Below are 21807 nucleotides of genomic sequence, written 5' to 3'. Positions count from 1 at the left end.
GTTTGCAAACATGCCTGCTATCTCTTTTCTTTTCCTGAAACAGCTGGCAAAATCAAGTCTTTTAGAGCATAGAATTGCTACTATGAAGCAAGAACAGAAATCTTGGGAACACCAGAGTGAAACCTTAAAGTCCCAACTAGAGGCTTCACAGGAAAAGGTATGTGGCCAACTGTTGTTTCACCTGTACAGTTAATTATTTTCCTATGTATTCCAACAGAATTCCTAGTAGAAAGAATATTCCAGATAGAATGGGCCTAAGAGGGTTCATAATGATTCAATTTGATTAATATTTGTCATATGCTTATAGTGTGATGAAACTTGAACAACAGTTCCCTCAGAGTTCATTATTATGAGATTACCTCATCATTATGAGATTACTTATAAAAGCTTAAGAATACTGTGTGGAAATGACTGCTTGTTTCTGATTTAGAAAAAGGATTTCTAAGGCAGGTTCATGCCCTGTTTTGATATCTATCAACATTGCTTTTACAAATTTAGATTATTTTTAACTAAATAGATACTGGGGCACCTGGATGGCTCATTCGGTTAAGCATCCAACTCTTGATTTTAGCTCAAGTTGTGACCTCATGGTTCATGGGATTGAGCTAGCTTTTGTCATGCCAGCTGGTACTCACTGGTTCTGTAAGATATCACTTGGTCATATACCAGATGACTGTGTTAGCGACACCTTGCTCCAGGACATAGCTCATCATTGCTCTAAATATAACATCCTGTAAATAATACATAATAACTGGGGTCTCCACGAGGCTACTAAAAAGAGCTGGATATAGTAAATATAAGGGACCTTGGAATTCTCTTATCTTAGCTCATTCATTCCTGGACATGCTGTAGGTGAGACCGTGAGGATCTGCATCACAATGTAAGATTTTTCTCATGATGCAGGTTCAGAGTTTAGAAGACACCCTACAGAATGTGAACCTGCAAATGTCCCTGATTAAATCTGACCTACGAATGACTCAGCAGGAAAAGGAGGCTTTGAAACAAGAAGTGATGTCTTTATATAAACAACTTCAGAATGCTGGTGACAAGGTAATTTCTTTTTTATTGAGGTATAACTTTATACAGTTAAGTGCACAGATTTTAAGTCTGTAACTTGAATATTTTTATGGATGTGTGTATTTACATAAATATATGGTTGATCCCTGAACGACAACGGGTTAGGAGCCCCGGCCCCCTGTATAGTCAGACATCCACCTAAAACTTCTGACTCCTCCAAAACTTAATTACTAATAGTTAGGCCTACTGTTTACTGGAGGCCTTACCAATAATATAAACAATTAACACATATTTTAGGTATTATACATATTATGTACTGTATCCTTATAATAAAGCTAGAGAAAATACAATACTGTCTCAAAAAAAAAAATCTCCACGTAAGTGGATTCGTGCAGTTCAAACCTATGTTGTTCACGTGTATATTTTCCATAACTATGTATGTGCATATATTTGTGTAAACAACTCCTATTTCAAAATATAGAACATTGCCAGCACCCAGCAGGCTCTCATGTCTCCCCTCCAGTCGATAACCACAAGGGAACCACTTTTTGACCCACTGCCACCATAGGTTAGGGATGCCTTTTTCTGAACTTCATATAAATGGAAGCATAGTGACAAGGTTACGTTTTGTGTTGCGCAGGTCAGGAGACCACGCTGAGTTATTTTGCGGTAACAAAAACACTCTTGATGTTATATAAAGTGTATCTCATTTTAATATATCAAAATGCTATTTTGTGTGCTTATATAAATTAGAAATGGTATTATAGATGTCAGCCTTGTGGAGATATTAACATTTTGTCCTACCATAAAAGTAGGACAGTTATTTTAATCCAGTTATATCTTGGTGATACATTTTACACACACACACACACACACACACACACACACACGTATATATATTTTTAAGCAGGCTCCACACCCAACATGGGGCTCAACTCATGACCCTAAGACCAAGAGTCTCACACTCTACCTACTGAGCCAGCCAGGATCCTCCTCTTTATTTTTTTTAAAAAGAACAATAGTTCTTTCCATTTTAAAAAATTATTTCTGGGCTGACATTTTTCTCAAAATGAGATTGTAACTTTTTCTTTTTCATGGTTTAGCTTAAAACACAAAAGGCTTACCTACTTGTTACCTTTTTTAAAGCATTTTCCAGAATCCAAAAAATCACTTTGGTAGCTTAAAGCATATTCCTGAGTTCAGGGCTCAATTACATGGACAGTATGTGCTTTGGATTCTAAAAAAGGGTATGACTGCATATGGGAAAAACGAAAGAGTTTAGCTTGTGAAAGCTTTCAAGTTAGCAGTGCATCTTGAAGTTCCCTCTGTGTTCTGTTAACCAAAAGAATAGTGATCTGGGTTCAAAGCATTAACTTGATAAGTATGAAGCAATTTTTAAGGCCACCAATCTCTACACACTTGGGTTCTATATAGAATTGACTTGCCCTACAGTCATCTTTGCTGTTAGACTTCATGGGACTATTTTGCCGAAGATCATTTTAAACAAAGAAGTTTCCAAACCTTTTTTAAGTCACACCCCCCAAATACGGTATGTATGTGTGTATATAGACACATACACACACACACACAACATACACTCACCCCCATTAGAAGATACGAAGAATGAAAGGTGCTTCCTAAGAATTATTGTCATTGAGTAAATATACTCAAAACAGAAATCAGCTTGTTTTTAAGGCTTAACTCTTCAATTTGCTCTTAAGAACTGGGCCCCAGAAATAGCCACCTTCCATAACCAGCAGCAAAGGCCTTCTTGGGACCAGATGGATCATCTGATGAAGGAGGAACAACAGCTGCTTTGGCAAGAGAACGAGAGACTCCAAACTGTGGTGCGGAACACCAAAGCGGAACTCACGCACTCACGGGACAAGGTAACGAAAAGCGGCACATGGTGACATACGTTTGAAAATAGTGTGGTATAAAAATGAATGTTTAATAGGACTGAAATGGGTCTAGGGTATGGATTTGAGTATTCTGCTATGGCAGACTTACTTTAAGAATGCATAATTTATCATTTACTTGCAAATAATTTTATCCTGATATGTTTATAAAATATTTTGTTTCATTTTGTGTAATCAGTTCTATACTAAAATCAATGATTTTAATCCTGACTTTCAATACAGACTCATGAGAATTATGGTAACTATGTATTCTTCATTTAAAGAGACTAGCTGTCAAGACTGATAGTACAAAAGTGGCAAAATTGGACTCCATCTTATTGGGCTAACTCCTTGTAAGAGAAAAAGTACCCCTTTTTAAAGATTCAGCCTTTTAAGGTTAGAATGGTCTCTGAAGATGATCTTTTCCAACCACTAAACTGATGTTTATATATAGTCTTTACTTTTGCTAAGTAGTTGACCAACTATGCTTAACCTATGCTTAAACATTTCTCTTAAGAAAGAACTCTCTGAAGAGCCACAGATAGCGATTTAGAACACCTACTCTGTGCCAGAAACTCTGCTATTGCTGAAGTTATAGCGTTGAACAAGACAGACATGGTCGCTGTCCTCATGGAACTTGTTGGTGTGGATACATGGTTTCAGGTGTGGACAGTCCAATATAAAATTGATGGGACTGTCACATCACTGACTCCTAAAAGCCATGCTTATGTCAGAGAGCAAGTGCCTAGGACTATGTTTTCCTGACAGCCATGTCACCCTGTGGACGCCCAGCGATTTGGTAGATCCAGACGTCCTCTATTCTCTGGTGCTTACAGTGTTGGGTTTTTAGACCCAACCAGACTAAAAACAGATTTACCTAGAAGGATCGTTTGCAATCCAAAAAAAGCAGACTTCAAGAATTGGCAGACTTGGGGCGCCTGAGTGGCTCAGTCGGTTAAGTGTCCAACTTTGGCTCAGGTCATGATCTCGCAGTTTGTGAGTTTGAGCCCCATGTCGGGCTCTGTGCTGACAGCTCGGAGTCTGGAGCCTGCTTGAGATTCTGTGTCTCCCTCTCTCTGCCCCCCGCCCCTCACTCTCTCAAATATAAAGAAACATTAACAAAATTTAAAAAAAATTGGCAGACTTGACTGGGAAAAAAAGTGTTTTTAATACAACAGAACCCAAGTACTGAATAAAAACTTTCCTTATGTTCTTTTTTTGTTTTTCTTCCTCACTGGATGATTATCTTCACATTTCTTCCTCTTACATATGTTGTTATTAGGTCCGTCAACTGGAATCAAACCTTCTTCCCCCTAAGCACCAAAAACATCTAAACTCATCAGGTACGGTGAGGCCTACAGAGCAAGAGAAGTTGAGCTTAAAGAGAGAGTGTGAACAGTTTCAAAAGGAACGATCACCTACTAATAGGAAGGTGAGTTTTGAGAGTTTATATGTGTCAACGTCCTTACTGTGATGTGTCCCTAAGTGTATGTTTCTTTCCCTGCATGCTTCCAAGGAAGTGATCACAATGGTATATTTTGGTTCTTCCTTACATGTATGTTTTTGTAATCTGGTCAAATAGTATTATAGTTCTTTATGATTGAATGGTGGTTGCAAAGGAGCAGTTAACTTTAAGCATTCATAATGAAGATGGTTAATCATCTTTAGCAGTATTACAGCCCTTTTAATTTTTTTCTAGTATTTATTTACCTTTGAGAGACAGAGACCAAGCACACATGGGGAAGGGGCAGAGGGAGAGACATAGAATCCGAAGCAGGCTCCAGGCTCTGAGCTGTCAGCACAGAGCCCGATGTGTGTCAGCACAGAACCCATGAACCGCGAGATCATAACCTGAACCATAGTCAGATGCTCAACCAACTGAGTGCCTCACAGCCCTTTTAAGTTAGCAAAATAGATATACTGTAAAATATATATATCCTGAATATCAGGAACATCTTCATATGGTCTGTGTTAGTTATCTATTGCTGTGCAACAAATTAAAAGAACAAACATTTGTTGTCTCCTTTTCTGTGGGCCAGGAATTCAGAAGCAGCTTAGCTGAGTGGTTCTGGCTCAGGGTCTCTCATGAGGTTGTGGTCCAGCTATCAGCTGGGACTACATTTATCTGAAGGCTTCACTGGTACTAGAAGATCCACGTCCAAGTTCAGTAATATTACAGGAAGAGGCTCTGTTTCTGGCTGGCTGATTACCAGAGGCCTCAGGTCCTCACCACCGGGGCCTTTTCTCAGGACATGGCAGTGAGTGAGAGGAGAGAGAGAGAGAGAGAGAGAGAAATTCCAAAAGATCACTATAGAAAGCTGTAGTGCCTTTTATAAGCTAATCCTTGGAAGGGACACACCATCATTTCTGCTGTCTTCGGTTGGTCACACAGACCAAGGGTGTGAACACCATGGGTGGACATCAGTAGGGACCGTGTTGGAGGGGGGCTACCATGTGGTTAAGTCTCTAGAGCAACTTTTGCTTTCTGTACTTGGTTCCCTGAAGTAAGAGATCTAAGCCCAGTGCTACCCTGGGAGTTCTTGTCCCTTGTTTTTCTTTCTTCCTTCTTCTCAACCAAAACTCAGAGTGGTCACTGTTACCTTCCTCTTCTGAAAATTATGGTTTGTGTAAAAATCTGGGAAGAATGATGAACAATCATTTGTTTCTGTCACAAAAATTTTATGAAAATTTTAAGTTTGTGAAAGTTATGACCATAGGCGGTAAGAAGACTGGTTTGTGCTCTAAAGCCAAAATGCCATTTAATTTTAGGTACATTCAAGTACATTTTTCAGAAAGATAAAGGGTTTCATCCAGCTGCTCACTGAGAGAAAAGTCTAATGATAGGTTTTAACTTGAAAAGATTACTCTTCTGTTTAAAAATTCTTGCTACTCTCCTCAGCTCTTTTTGATAGAAACCAAAATCAGCCTTCTATAGAAGTGTCCTGTATTTCTACTTAGCAATATTCCGAATTCCTGGGTCAGGTAGCTCATTAGATTCTTCCTGCAATAGAGAATTCCAAAAATGGATACTCATAAAATCTTCAAATTTAGTCTTTAAAATTGAGAAAGGAGTTAAATAAAGCAGGTTTTTTGTACTCTGTTTTAAACCCGACTTAAACTTTGCCTTAAGACTGTTTTCCCCACCGATCCATCGTAGAGGATCATGAAAGTGATGTAGTGAAAACTTCTACCTTTTTTATTAATAAAACATACTGGAAAATATCAGAGTACATGGTTCATGGTAAGGATAAATATTTCATGAAATTTTCTTTCAGTGATATGCACTTATAACTGATGATGCGTATATATGTACTTATGGGTATGAGTTTATGTCCTGCGTGTGTTTCTTACAGTGAGTGACACTAAAGTTTGCAAGCCAGGTGCCTTACGGAATCTGTTCTATGTAAGCAGTGATGATCAAAAACTAAATATAATTGATGCACTGAATCATAGTGCTGTTTTCCTTTGCTGAATGATCTTTGCTTTCTTCCAAGGGGTGAGATTTCTGACTAGCATGGATTTGTCAAAATAAAAAAGAGCAACTCAAGTGTTTGTTTGTAAAGGAAATTTTTGGGTTTTTTTGTTTTGTTTTCTTTTTTTTTAGCAGGTCAGTCAGATGAATTCCCTTGAAAGAGAGTTAGAAACAATTCATTTGGAAAATGAAGGCCTGAAAAAGAAACAAGTAAAACTGGATGAGCAGCTAATGGAGGTGAGTTTTTAAGCAAAGGGCCTCAGTCTGAAGAATATTTTAATCCACGAATGTGCCGTTTGTTGAGAGAGAGCAGCATAGCATGAATTCCTATTATGAGAAAAACTGGAAAAGTATGCTGCCAAGCTGAATTCTTTGGTCTGTCTTACCAAGTTTGATAGACATTTTTGCTCATTACATAGTCACGGGAATTTACACTGCTTCACAGAGGAAGGAATAATGTGGGTAATCCTAAAATGCAAGGACCCATACCTCAACAAATTCAGGGGGCGGGGACTCTGATATTGGCCCAGAGCTCCCCACCACTGCTGTGATTGTAACGGTTTCCCGATACCTCCCATATCATACGTAGTGTTTTATAGATGGATTGCTAACAGCCTCTTGGGTTAGGAATTTGCGAATATCAGCATGTAGAAGTTTAATGTTCAGGTGCTGTCATGGTTTATTACAGATTTGTAATTCAGCACTGCCTCGGGAGAGGTACATCTGTTAAATATAAAAATGGAGTTGTAAAACTTGTCAGCTCGGACATTGAGTATCCAGTCTACCAGATTGCTTTCTGATTACTAAGTACAATTACAGGATGTAAAACAACATCCGTACAAATCCTCCTATAATAAGTAAAAACTTCACAGAGATATTTTGCTTTGGGTAGATGAAAATATCACGTAGTGTACTATAAAATTTATCGCAGGTAGAGAGGCATGGGTAGAAAATGTCTTTGTGCTCTTAAAAACTACTACGAATACAAATATCTTAAAAACAGAATTATAGGATGAGAGAGATTTAAATATTTTAAGAAATTGGACATGCCAAGGTAATTTTAAATGGATGATTTTTACGAAATCTGGCGAAATACTGGCAAATTTGTCACACTGACATTTAAATGACCACTGAGGTTTCTGCCAATCTTATGTTCTCTGATTTATCCACTAATAGGGAGATTAAACTATAAATAGCATATAATAAGTGTGTTCAAAAGCCCAAGCTGCAGGCTATGTTTAGATACAGACATGCTTTCTGATGAAATAATTATATATTGTGAGGAGTAAGATATCTGAAGCTAAGCCCCACCTCTCTAGTACCAAATTGATAAGTAACAGGGTATATACTTAGGCAGTGGCAGATCCTCTCCGAATGTTCTGCTAACAGGCCAATTCTTCTCCCACCTGCTCGAGCCGTCCTCAGAAACCTCCATCTCTTCCTAACCCCCCTTGACATGATTAGCCATCATAAGCAATTTCCCTTCATTATTTTTCAGAATTTTTAGGATCAAGGAATTTCAGGAAAGCTTTCTCATCTGATGTAGGCACTCCCTTGACGGAAGGCATCTCTCCTCATCTTTCTATGCCAGTTTAAAAGTCGCTGATGTAATACAATACATATCCATGCTCCAGGGCATGCTCCCACATCACTAGACTAGGAAATAGAAGAATTTGAGTCACACTCTGGGGCTCTTTGAACTACATGAGGCGGTGTTCTATAAACAGTTCATTTTGAACATTCAACAAAGGGGTTCCAGTCCATATTAGCACTTCTCAAGTCCACTGGGTACCTCCGGTAGCCAACAGTTTTCAAACACTCAAACGAGAAAATTGCCATTTGGAGATGCAGAATATAAACTGTAAAACCAAGTATTTAACATCAGATCCACCCATGCTGGACCTGGAATCTTCTAAATAATTGTAGTGGGGTAGGTGGAGGAAAAGGTGGTAAGTTCCCAAACTCACATTGCAGTTGCAGGATCAGAGAAATAAGATATTTTAAAGTTTATACACAGAGAAATGTAAATGTTGGTGTTTTTGTAAGTTCTTTCTGACTTGAGCACACCTATTCAGGTATATAATATACCCAGTTTTAACTGTTCTCTTTTTGTAACTCATACTTTTCTTCCTCTCTTTATGACTCCTGTAATTTTCTTTTGTTTTTGTTTTGTCTGTGGCTAACCTGTACCTAGAACTCTGTGGTTGGAACTAGCAGAGAAGGGTGCAGTTCTCTGCCTGAGATAGTGTGTGAAGGTAGAACATTCTCTTTCAATCAATTTCATAGCATGGAGACCTCTCATTAGACTCCCTGTTCATGTAATCATTTCTACTGACTGTAACAGTTAATACATACTTAAGGTAAGAGCCAGTATTCATTTTCAGTTTGCTTTAACTGTGGCATATGTCTGTTTACATTTAGGCCAGGATTTTCCTCAGTATGTAAAGATATATGTGAAGAAACTCATCCTGCTGATAGAAAATCATGGGATCATAACTCTCCCTATTCTTTATTCCTGAAAATAAAATGGTGGGTTTTCTAAATCTGTAACTAGAAATATTTCAAAACGGGTAATCTCCCACCTCAGAACTTTAGCTTGAAGGAAATGGATAGTGGCTCTGAAGTTTCATGGTAAATGTTTAGTTATAGTCGTCTCTTAGAGGGCCTATTTCTCCTCTCAGAAGCCTTGAGGTGCTTCTTCTTGAGTTTGGTACTTGGTCGTCTTCATTGCATGCCTTCTGTTGAGTCCTCAGTCTGCTGAATGTATCGACAGATGTAGAGTGCCATGCTTCACTGGCCACATGCAGTGTGCATTCTCCTTCCTTTTCCTCTCCCCAACTTCAGCATGTGATACACACATCATTGTCTTATGGTCTTGAACAAGTATTTCTATATCACCCTCTGTCCCCGAATTGCTTATCTTACAGTGCCATTTAAGAGTTGAACATTGACAAAATAAAATAGGTTAAAATAATTTTGGATAGGAGATTCTTTGACTCAGTTGCTAACCTGGAAAATACATAGTCATTGAACATTTGCTTTTAAGAGTCTTTATGAATGGTAAGTAAAGTGGCAAAACCCTAAAGCTGAACCACTTTCTCCCCTTTGCTTACCCCAACTTGTGTCTTTATTTTTATTTTTTAATGCTTTTATTTTTGAGACAGAGAACATGAGCAGGGCAGAGAGAGAGGGAGACACAGAATCCAAAGCAGGCTCCAGGCTCTGAGCTGTCAGCACAGAGCCTGACGTGGGGCTCGAACTCATGGACCGTGAGATCATGACCTGAGCTGAAGTCAGTTGCTTAACCGACTGAGCCACCCAGGTGCCCCGCTATTTTTTAAACAGGCATAATTAAAAGTTCTAGTGCCAGAAACAATGAAGTAGAATTCAGACACATGACTTATATCATGTAGGTCCATCATGAGTGAGGAAGTACATCTTTTAAGTCTAAAAACTTTTAAGAAATCCTACTTCTTAACTATATTATCTCCTAAGGAAAATGACCCTTCCCGTTACTCACTTCTTACTCAAGTCACGTACTGTCCTGTGTTCAAGTGATCAGTGGGTCTGAGAGGCCGTTAATGAATTCATCAGCTTCATTCCCTCTGCTTGACATTTGCAAGGGCAGCTCTGTGCTTGAAGGCACTGCAGCTGACCGGGCTCCGCCTCCCTCTGTCCTCCAGATGCAGCACCTGAGGTCCACTGTGATGCTTAGCCCATCCCCTCCCACGTGGGATCTCCAGCTGCGCCAGCAGCAAGCCTGTCCGACGGTGCCCAGGGAGCAGTTTCTGCAGCTACAACAGCAGCTGCTGCAGGCAGAAAGGATAAACCAGTGCCTGCAGGAGGAACTTGAAAACAGGACCTCCGAAACCAACACGCCGCAGGTACGAGGCTCTGTTTTCCCTCATAGTAAACTCAGATCACCTAATTTGACCTGTTTATTGGGAAGTTCTACCCGTTCAGAGGTGGAGATTAAGAACTTAACGTGTCTGTTGAAGAGTCTCACCTTACCTGTGTTTACACACCCACAGAACTGCAGTGTTGTTTGGGTTTGGTTTTTTGCAGTGATGCTTTTGAGCTCTCAGCTTCTAAGCTGGGTGATGAAGTGTTCTGGGTCTCCTTTGCACATTCGTAATCCATGACGAAGGATCAGGATCACTTAAGCACAGTGTACAGCTGACCTAACAGTTTTTGACTTGACATTTGTGCGATGCCAGAAATATTACAGAATTCAAGTTCACCTCTAAGATACGCAGTACTAACACAGGCCCCTAGGTTTTCCTGTACCAGAGGGGTACAACCTGCTGAATTCCATAGAATTCACAAGTGGGGACTTTGTGGAGTCAGTGACATAAGGGAAAAATGTCAACTATGTTTAAAATCATCTAGTTTCAAAAACTCTTTCAGAAAATCAACATCTTTTTCCCCTTCCCTTTGAGTTAGAATCATCCTAGCTTCTTACAGACATAATCTGATACAAGCTGGATTTTCAAATAGTTCTCTTAAGTGCTTCATTCATAGTCCAGCTTTGCTTGTCGATTTTGTTTATTCAGAACCAATAAAATTAAAATTACTCCTTTGTTTGTATAATTTTAAATGAATCCTTTCTGGTTTGGATGCTCATCTTCTGTCTCTCAGTGGACATTTAATAAGGAATTTCCCCAACTCCTTTTCCCTAATTGTCTCAAAGTGGCTTTGCAAAGTCAAATTAGCACTACAATTACACAGTGGAGCAGTTCTGTCTTCCTCTTCTCGTAGTATATATCTATGGTTTGTCATTATATCCTGTCATCTGCCCTTTCAAACAAAAGGTTACAATTAGTTTTGTCTTTTGTGCTTTAAAAATGCACGTTTTTGGAAGCTTCCTCTATTCCACTTCAGTTTCCAAATATTAAAATTGTGTAGATGGGCTGTCGAAGATACTTCAGTAATTCATTACAGAATTGAGTTATAAAACCTTGACCTCAGTTTTTAACAGACATTGTATCCATTGCTTTCTCATTCACGCTATTTTCAAAACATGTTCTTCCAACCCACCTGCCAATGTTTAAAAATAAAAAAATATCCTTTTACTCCAATTACTTCAGGATAAGATTAAAAAAACCTTAGTACAGTTTTTGCCTAATTTTTTTCTAATGTTTATTTTTGAGAGAGAGAGACAGAGTATGAGCAGGGGAGGTACAGAGACAGAGGGAGACATAGACTCTGAAGCAAGCTCCAGGCTCTGAGCTGTCAGCACAGAGCCTGACGTGGGGCTTGAACTCACAGATTGCAAGATCATGATCTGAGCCAAAGTCAGACGCCCAACCAATTGAGCCACCTAGGCACTGCAAAGACTGTTGAGGTTTTTGTACTAAAAAAAAAAAAACAAAAAAACTTTTTTCTCCAGCCAGATGGCAGAGTGGACTGCTTATTGTTGTCTCTAGAATACCACTGCAGGCTCTTCTGTTTCTGGCCCCTGAGCTGACACTAATTTTAAGATTACAGAACATTATTAGAATCTGCACGTCGCCTCTGTGTGTGGAGTGATGTGATTTCTTCTGCCTCTGTGTTGCTTTGCTTGCATTGTAGTGTTAATGTGTGTGCTTTTAAAGATTGTTTGCATTATAGATGTGTGAATTTAGACTCCTCCCCAAACATGATCTTGACATGGGGTGAAGTATACCACTTGCCTTCTTTCTCTAGGCCTTGCTACCGGAGCAGCGAGCAGTGCATGCAGATTCCTACAGAAGGATTGGGCACCTGTGAAAACTGGGCTGCTATTGATGACATTTCTTACCATGGCAGCTACTCAGATGCACACGCTCCCCCCCCTCCCACACACACACACACACACACACACACAGAGACATAAGCTGGAAAACATTTTGGAATCAAGTGCTCTTTTAAATTATATTATTATTATTAAGCCTTTGCAGTATTAGGTCTCTTATTTATTAACGTAGAAATGACAGTTTGTGAATCAAATTCACAAATTTCAGCTTGTTACAAATCATTTTATTTATACCATTTAAAGAATGTGGACTTGAGATTCTTGAAAGGATGTATTCTATATATTTTCTCATTCCATATGCTGTAACTATTTTTAATAAGAGGTACTACTTTTATATATGGAATTGGAAGAAAATTTGGGTTATTTATACTGTTTTGTATAAGATGTATCATGCTTTTTTGACAGGAAAAAGAAAAATTTTGATGAAAACAATAAAATAAATTTTAAATATATGACTGCCTTTGTTTTTCCTCTTTCCTCTTTGGCCATGCTCCATGTTCTTTGAGTTATATGTTTTGTTTTGTTTTGTTTTTTAAAGCAAGTAGAAATCAGGCATCTTCCATTTACGTTTGACCTTTAAAAAGCCATTCTATCTTTTTTTTTTAAAGCTAAATGTTCTCAAAGCTTCTTTCTTGAAATTTACTTCCTGCATTGGACTTTGACCTACTACAGTTGTCTTCAAACTAATCACATGGTTCAGTTGTTTATATCTGAATAAATGCTGTTGCTTTATCCAAACATTGGCTTCCAGTCCACGTTTGGTCATTCTCCATGCTTTTAAAAGGGGTTATACCATCAGCCATTAACACCTGAGTTTTGCTTAATGCTTGAAGAACCTTTAAAAACCTGAAATTCCTTACATGGACATTTTCGTGACCTGCGGGGAGGGCAGCTGGCTGCACTCACACTCTCTTCAAAACCCGCATAACTCCTTAACCTATCACTGTTGTGTGAGAAGAGGAGAAGCCCTGGCTCTGTTTCTGCCCTCTCGTTTTATCTATGAGTTGTTTGTGGGGAGATTCTTAAGTTTTTTTATGATAAACCCAGCCTCCAATCCAGATGTTTGCTTCACAATGGCAAGTCAAATTGGGAAACAGATGACAATAACTGGCAGGAAGAAGCCGGTTATTATAAAGAAAGGAACAGTAACACCCTCACAGTAATCAGCCATTTTACACAGGAAAAATGGACACACAAATTGCAAGCTGACTGGAAATGCTAAGTGATCCTGAATAAACTCAGTTTTGTTTTGGTCTTGAGAGACCCACAGTGTTGCCAAGGCCCAAGTCACAGATGGAAGGTTGATAACCTTATTTTTAATTTACCATTGAAAACTATTTTACTAGAAGAAGTGCACACAGGTACTAAAATGCGGGTTTTAAGAATTTTGCTTTATCTCAGGGGAAGATAGTAACACAGGTAAGATTTTTTTTTTTAATCTTTGATTCTCTGATAGGATTACTTTTCTCATGTGCAACCCATGCAGTGTTCAGAGCCCCCATTTCATCAGAAATCCACCCCTCCCGTTACAAAGGCACATATTTACTGTCCTTTCTCTAGGCATCTTGTGGGAAAAATAAATTACTAGGGCTTTCTTTTCGGTATGGCATATTTTTCAAATGACAACACATTTTTTTCTTCCCTTCAGGGAAACCAGGAACAACTGGTAACTGTCATGGAAGAACGGATGATGGAAGTTGAACAGAAATTGAAACTGGTGAAAAGGCTTCTTCAGGATAAAGTGAATCAGCTCAAAGAACAAGTGAGCCTCCCGGGTCCTCTCCACCTACCCACCCCACATTCCACTTTTAACTCCAGTTTTACATTCCTTTATTGCCATTAACGTGTTAATTTTTGTTGTCAAATAAAGGCAAATTCTACTACAAACGTATAGCAGGACTTAGGATTCACTGTCCCCCATACCACTCCAAAAATATGAATTCTGTATTCTACATTATTTTTCCAGAGCTCTCCTAAGGCCTGTTTGTCCACAATTTTGAAAATGTACATTTGCTAAGAGACTCATCTGGACATAATGCATTCCTAATGAAGTTCCATGGCTCAAATTTAATTTTTGTAGTTTTTTTTTATTTGCCCAAGACAGTAAACATTCTATTTAAATAACTAGAAAATTTATGTTGGTAAAAAATGGGGAGATAATAAATGGAATTTTAGCTTTGCTGTTTGCGATGGCTATGACGACTTCAAAAAGTCTTCTGGCTATATCCAGACCCCAAAAGGCTGTGCTCTGAATTAGAATAGGGACCCTGACCTGCTGGTGGCAGGTGTGGCCTGGGTTTAGAAAGTATTTGTGTAACCACTGAAGAGACATGCAAAAAAGGACCACTCTATAGTAAAGATTTATAGCTACTTTGGAAACTGAAATTAAGACCTGGGGAGGTGGGGGCAGAAATTGTCCCACCTGGTTTTCTAGACACATAAAACTTAAGAATAATAATACCAAGAGAAGGTCTTAATGGAGAATTAGGAACTTTTCTTTGCCCAATATCTTAATCACAAAATGGAAAGAAAAGAAAGTCTTCCACAATAAGCATTTATTCAACCCTGTGATCATTCACTTATTCAAAACATAGTTACTACATGCCAAGTCCTTTTCTAAGTGCTAGAGATATGACAGTGAACAAAATCCTGCCAATGGGGAGCGTAGTTCACATACAAGGTATTAAGCATTTGGCAAGGTGGTAATTTTAAACAAAGAAAATCCGATCCACTCTATTTTCAGCAGAGGGGAACACAGGGAAGAATACTTGATCTAACTCCATGCTTTAAAGAAAGTTTCCTGAAGGCCTCTTCAAGTATTGACAGCTGAGTAAGATTTGAACAGGTGAAGAAGTGTGAGAAGGGCATTCTAGGCTACGGGAACATCATGCAGTTACGACAACATATGGTGTGTGGACATCTACAAATATTTTGGCATTAACAGATCATAGTGTCCTGAGAGGAGCAGGAGAAGAAACGGGAGAAATAGGGAGGAGTGGGCAGTAGAGGGTCTTAGGATGAAGAGCCAGGAGTGTTTTGTAAACGGCAGGAAGGAAGGGAGAGAAGAAGGGATGAAATGTTTCCTTAGAACAGCTCAATAGGGTAGGTTAGTATGTTACACTTGCCCGTCATCTAGATTCCAGGCTTCAGGTGTTATCGTCTTTATCATTGCCCTTTGCAATGCTAATAAATTAGCCACTCTCAGTTGTTCTTTTTTCCCCTGAAACCTCTATACTTTTAGATGCTCTGGTTAAAACTGCCTGTAAAATGAGGTGTAATGAGGGAAGGGAGGGTTGGAATATATATAATAGGAACCAAAATAAAATTATCGCAAGGCCACTGACAAGTTTTCCCATCCCTTGACTATATATTTTAACTATAAAAATTAAAGTCTATCTTCTGACAAGTTCTATGTAAAAGAGGAAGAGTTAAGGAAAAGGAGCTGCCCAGATCTTACCTCTGTATTATAATACATGAACCAAATTTTAAAATAATCAGTAGGTTATAGCTATGAATGGGAAGGAAACTCAAGCATCTGTTAAGAACAGAGTTAAAGTTCACACCCTAAACCTCAGAAGTTATGAAAGTATTTTGCTATTTTTAGAGAAAGAAAAAGCAGTAACACCTAATTTACTTAGATGGGAAAAAAAAAGCTTTCATTTTTTGAGCTTTCAAATATCAATCTGTTCTTTTATTAGTGGCTTCTACAAACTTTATGCAAAGAAACAGCTTGGAAAAAGTGGATGTGCTCTGCCTGTATCCCTGATGCCACATCTGATGTTAAACCTGTATTGTTAAATAAAAGAATATAAGTCATTTGCCTTTATGAACAACTGTTCTAATGTCAGACCTTAAACTTAAGACAGTTACAGAAATGGAGTCAAAATGTTTCTGGTTTCTGTTTCTAGCTGTGCAAGAATACTAAAGCAGATGCGATGGTGAAGGATTTGTATGTTGAAAATGCCCAGTTGTTGAAAGCTCTGGAAATGACTGAACAGCGACAAAAAACAGCAGAAAAGAAAAATTACCTCCTAGAAGAGAAGATTGCCAGCCTCAGTAATATAGTCAGGAATCTGGCACCAGCACCACTGACTTCTACACCTCCCTTGAGGTCATAGCCAAGCCAAAGGATACACTCATTTGTGCACTTTACTGAAATGGATGGAACATTTCAGTAGGTTCTCTCAACCCTTTTTTTTTTTTTTTTAAACCTTTACTGGTTTAAAGTTCAGCTCAACCTAAAACTGCCAGCAACAGAACTGTACTCTCCATTCACTGTAATTAGTTTTTCTAAAGAGACTCTAATGGGAGCTGCAAATAGTCACATATTTCACTGTTTAAATTATTCCCCAGTTTTGAATTTTAAAAACATACCCTGATAGCCACCAAAAAGGTGGGTATGTGAACACAATGCAAGAATCTTAAAACCCCCAGTTGTGAATAAGTTTAAAAACAAAACAATATTATGTACAAATGTTTGTGTAAATTCCAGGTATTTTAAGTTTTAGATCTGATGAGTTTGTTTTGATCTTTATTTGAAAACCAAATGTCTGTCTTCTTACACATTTAAATATGGAGAAGTCATTCTGTTTCCAATAATTTTGGCTCTTTAGTGCGAGACCCTGAGCTCAATAACCACGGAGGACAGAAGAGCCAAAGCCCATGTACTTGACCTTCTAACACCTATGGCAGTATTACCACTCCTGATGGATTATGGATACTAAAAACTGATTTACTCAACTACACTGTTAACTAAGGTTAAAACTGTACTTGCTTTAAAAAACCCAACTTTCTTTAAGCATTTTTTTTCCTTCTGACAAGTTTCATTTGGGGAGCTTATCTTCTAAGAAATGGATAAAGCCACAATAGCATTTGAGCTATGAGGAAAGCACTGAACACAAACCACTTTCAACAGTTACTCTTAGAAGAGAGTTAAGCAAACCATGTGGGTTTCTCTCTCTCTAAAGTCTTGGAGTTCATCAACTTACTTTTAGGGTTGCTTCAAGAACTCAGGGAACAATATTTTAAATGGTCTTCCTGAAACAGTAGGGCCTCTTTAAGAATCTGAAATGCATAAGCCATGTGACCTTATTTGTCTTAGATTTAGAGCCATAGGATTTTTAGTTTTACATTTTTACTGAATTTACTCTTTTGGAAAAAAAAGCATTGATTTTAGCGTTAAAAACCTAACTTGAAGTTATTATTTGTTTAACAGAGGAATAGGAAGTATGGAAATTTTAACCTAACACCTCAAATCTGATCATAAGAATTTCTTAACTCTGATAAGCACTGGCATGCATTCTGAGGTAAAGGAGTGCCAAATAGGATTTTCCATTCAGTCGCAAGACCAGAACTTTCTAGAACAGCCAACATTTTAGAATAGGTAACTTTTATTTTCCCCAAGTAAAATCTTTGCTTCTAGCCCACTTCAGCTAGTCAGGCATTGGTGGAGGACTTACTATGTGTAAGACACTAACAAAGCTCATCTTAACTAGCTATTTGTTTTTGTGGGACAGCAATTAGATGAGAAAAATTCACTCTGATACATTCCTGGAAGGCCAAGCCCATCAATTTACAAGACAAATAACAGCAAAATCACATACTGCTTTATGGGCAGCAACAAAAGATGAAGCAAACCGCCTAAGAGGTCATACAGAGTTAACAAAAAAAATCTTTGGGCACCTGGGTGGCTAGTGGGTTAAGCATCCAACTCTTGATTTTGGCTCAGGTCATGATCTCACGGTTCATGGGATGGAGCCCCTCGTGGGGCTCTGCCCTGACAGCATGGGCCTGCTTGGGATTCTTCCTCTCTCTCTCTGCCCCTCCCCGACTTGTGCGCGCAAGCACTCGCGCTCTAATAAACAAAAAAAATTTTTTAACAAAATTTGCATCAAGCAACTTTAGAGCTCTTTGTGGCCTAACCATCTATTAGTCCCACCTGACAACCTACTGCCAGCACCGGAGTCCTCACTACCAGAGCTCTGACAAGGCATGGCCGTTTGTGGGACTGGAATTCACATTCATGAGACAGACCTTTTCATGTTTGGACAGCTCTTATCAGAAAGTCATGAATACCCCCCTGGAAAAATAACTAATTTTAATTCTTCCCTTTAGTTATCCTTCAAAACATTTGATGTCTGCTGTCACGCCTTCCTTAATCTTTCTTCCCCAGTACAAACATTACTAGTAAGCCCAACTACTTGTATGGCATAGGCTTTAACAGAGAATCTTTTTCACTTAAAACTGTGTTTAGACCTAGGCTACTAAGGTCATAAATAAACTATGCATCTGTGGTATATTTATGTAATATGATTCAAGTTACTCAAGGTTATTGCTATCAAAACTGAACAAGCAGATTACTCAAATTACTGGCTTTAGCATATGATCACGTGTTGTATTTTTTACATTATGAAAAGCATAGGTTAATTTCTCATTAATGTGTATTTACATGTATATAAAATGCTGTACAATGAATGTAAATAGGACTTTCTGGAAAGTTTTAGAAAACATTCAGAATCCCCTTTATCCAAAAATCAGAATGCTGCTCAAATGAAAGTTGACTCAGTCAATATCTAGGTGCTTATTCATTTCTTGCTTTACTGCACTTATAAAATTGCAAGACCAACATGAGAAATAGTTACCTTAAATTTACATATTTGTGCAGTTTATTTTTGTAGACTAGAGTGGGAATTTAGCTGGCAATTTATAATAGCACGTTATTTTATAGGCATTTAGCCACTTGTTTATTAAAAGCAGTGGTTAAACTTTCTTTGTATTTCTGAACAGTTATTTATGTTAGTTTTAGAAGATGGGATCTTCATTTCAAGGAAAGAAAATCAGGTTTGCCTTTGTGATATGTTAACTGAGACGAAAATGTGTGTAACAAAGCCTACATTGTTCTATTTTTGCTTTCTTATGCTTTTTAGAGCCTGAACTCTTAAGCTCAAGTTGTGAGGAGAGAAAAGTAGAGAGGGAGGGGTAGAACTGATCACAGTATTTTATTTTTCTAAAACTCTTTTAAAACCCAGATTTTAAAAACTATTTTAAATGTGAATCCTTCCCAGGAGCTTCAAATGCATTGCTTATGTATTTAATCTCAAGCATATTTTACATAAATAGATCACAAAATCATGAGTTTTTAGGGTATCAAAGGAGGTCTTACAGGTCTAGTGTTTCAAAAATGTACAAATACCCAGGTCAGGTATTGTTATGATGAACTTTTTTTTTTTTCTGGAAGAATGAATAAAAAGTCTACTTTATGGTCAACTTTGACATGTAGGAATGATTTTTTGTGGGTTTTTTTCTTGAGTGAAGAAAAAAAAAAAATGTGTTGTTTTTGTCAGCATCTTAAAAGGTATTCCCAATCCAGGCACGACTAAGTGGTTTGTAAGAGTATTGAGCAAGTCTTGTTTTGAACGGATTACCTATAATGACTCAGTGGAATGAGAGACAAGTTCGGCCAAAAGCCAAGTCAAAACCTAATAACCAAAGTATTCCATATTTAAAACTTACTATATCATGTTAGGGCCTATTTGAACATCTCATAGACTAAAACAGAAAACACTGCATGGCATATGGATAGCTGTTTAATAATAAAAGTTAGCTCTTTATTTCTCAGCTTTTTTGAATGATTTAACATTATGAGAAGACACTTTCACACCATGATTTAAGGGAACACTGGTTTTGTGGAGGAAAAAAAAAAAACGAGTTCATCAAAAGCCATCCACAGGATAACTTTTTGAAATAAAATTGTGTATGTGTTGATATCAACTTTGTACATTTCATCTTAGCCATTCTATCTTAGGAAGGTTTTAATGTGAGCTTAAGATGTAAATAAATAATTTTGCAAACATGGCTGTTTTGTATACATCCTGAACTTTTAAACAGTGTCCATGTGTTTACCATTGGTCCTTAGAGTAAAAGCATCAAAATACTGCACTAAACACATTCTACAAATGCAGAGTCTCAGTACCCACTCCAGACCTAACACGATATCCTCATATTCTGCATTTTAAGAAGATCTGAGCGTTGGGACTCCATTTCTGTCATAGAATTAAGGACTTCTGGACCAGCCAGGTTGGGGTCTCTATACCCTGTAGTATGGTTCATAATTTACTTCTAGAATCCTGACTTAACCTCAGGTGAGGCCCTACTTGAGATTGTGGGTACTTCCAAAGTGGCTTGGTTTCACTTTTCCATCTTTAATGGGTGACTCAAACTTAGTTGAGCTGCTTGTGACTGGCTAGATATATGCAAGTATAGTCATAAAAGTTAACCTGAACGAACATTGAGGCACTAGCTGAATACTGAAACGTAGAAGCAAAATGGTGGCCAAACCAGACCCATCTCACAAGCCTTGTTTTATTTACTTTTCAAGCTTTTACTTATTTATTTTGACAGAGCAAGAGCATGTAGGGGAGAAGACAGAGAAAGGGAGGGAGAATCACAAGCACGCTCCATGCCCAGTGCAGAGCCCCATGTGGGGCTTGATCTCACAATGGTGAGATCACAACCTGAGCTGAAATCAAAAGCTGGATGCTTAACCAGCTGAGTCACCCAGGTGCCCCTCAAAGCTTTCATATCAGCCACATACTGCCTTTATGAGGCAAGAGCTATGAGTAAATTGAAACTTGTGACTTACTCAAGGTCACACAGCCAGCTAAATAGGGCTCAGGACTTAAGGCCCAGATTTGTCTATATTTTTCTATATAGACAATATAGAAATATTTGTCTATATTAATATGTTGCAGCAACACTTGTATCAATTTCTACTTCCATCAAATGCATACTATAAAGAAAAATCTAAATCATTCCTGGTTTACTGTATGATCTGATGGGGGTAGAGTATTTATACACAAAAAAAGTTAGGAAAAATGTATCCATGTAGAAGATGGTTACACTTTGTTGCTAGATTCAATACTATGGGCACTAGGATAAGGAAGGTTAACATCTTCAGGTATTTAATTTTTTTTAATGTTTATTTTTGAGAGAAAGCACGAGCCAAGCAGGGGCAGAGAGACGGGGGGACACAGCATCTGAAGCAGGCTCCAGGCTCTGAACGGTCAGCACAGAGCCTGACGTGGGGCTCAAACTCACAGGCTATAAGAACATGACCTGAGCCGAAGTCAGACGCTTAACGGACTGAGCCACCCAGGCGCCCCAACATCTTCAGGTATTTTAATGTAGACTGGGGAAGGTTCTTCACCTAGTCTATTAAATGTAATTGTGTATGTGCTTCATTGAGATTAGTGTAACCTGTTTGCAGTCTCATTCATCTTGCATTCAAAAAGTCATGTTTTCTGATATTTACTTGGTGTCCAATCAAATGGTTAGATTTTAGTCAAAGGATCAGAGTTTTAACCTAAATTATATAAATTATCTGTTGATTAAAAAGTTAAATTTAAATTAGATAAAATATGACATAAGTCACAAAAGTGGTTTTTATTTAGTGTTTGGTTTTTGCCTCATTTATAAATCAGGGAAAATAATTTAAACAAGTGAACATCTTTAAAAAAAAAACAAAAAAAAAAAAACTCCACAAAGGCAAACCATAAAACTGAAACAGTGAAATGCCAACTAAAGAGTAGTCACAACTGTTGCGGGGGTGGTGCCTGGGTGTCCCAGTTAAGTATCTAACCAGCACAGGT

General features: G+C 38.1%; 1 protein-coding gene across 11 annotated transcripts in view; it reads left to right on the top strand.

The window, feature by feature from the left end:
* The window catches only part of NIN (ninein), a 99192-nt gene extending 79178 nt beyond the window's left edge, over positions 1-20014 (top strand). For 4 of the 11 annotated variants that reach the window (XM_053889391.1, XM_053889392.1, XM_019451843.2 and 1 more), the window contains 8 exons: positions 44-157; positions 904-1050; positions 2739-2906; positions 4198-4347; positions 6520-6624; positions 10071-10271; positions 13809-13922; positions 16069-20014. In XM_053889391.1, coding sequence (XP_053745366.1) covers positions 44-157; positions 904-1050; positions 2739-2906; positions 4198-4347; positions 6520-6624; positions 10071-10271; positions 13809-13922; positions 16069-16278 — 1209 coding nt within the window. In that variant the 3' untranslated portion in view covers positions 16279-20014. Of the gene's footprint in view, positions 1-43; positions 158-903; positions 1051-2738; positions 2907-4197; positions 4348-6519; positions 6625-8581; positions 8643-10070; positions 10272-12072; positions 12233-13808; positions 14052-16068 lie in introns of those variants that run through there. The other 7 variants (XM_053889393.1, XM_053889390.1, XM_053889398.1 and 4 more) reach the window with 6 other exon arrangements.
* The last annotated feature ends 1793 nt before the right edge of the window (positions 20015-21807 follow it).

The sequence above is a fragment of the Panthera pardus genome, unplaced genomic scaffold (assembly GCF_024362965.1).
Source record: "Panthera pardus isolate Hobbes unplaced genomic scaffold, ASM2436296v1 HiC_scaffold_24, whole genome shotgun sequence".
Classification (NCBI taxonomy): Eukaryota; Metazoa; Chordata; class Mammalia; order Carnivora; family Felidae; genus Panthera; species Panthera pardus.
Note: the sequence above shows the minus strand (reverse complement) of the source record. Positions and strands in the feature narration are given on the sequence as shown.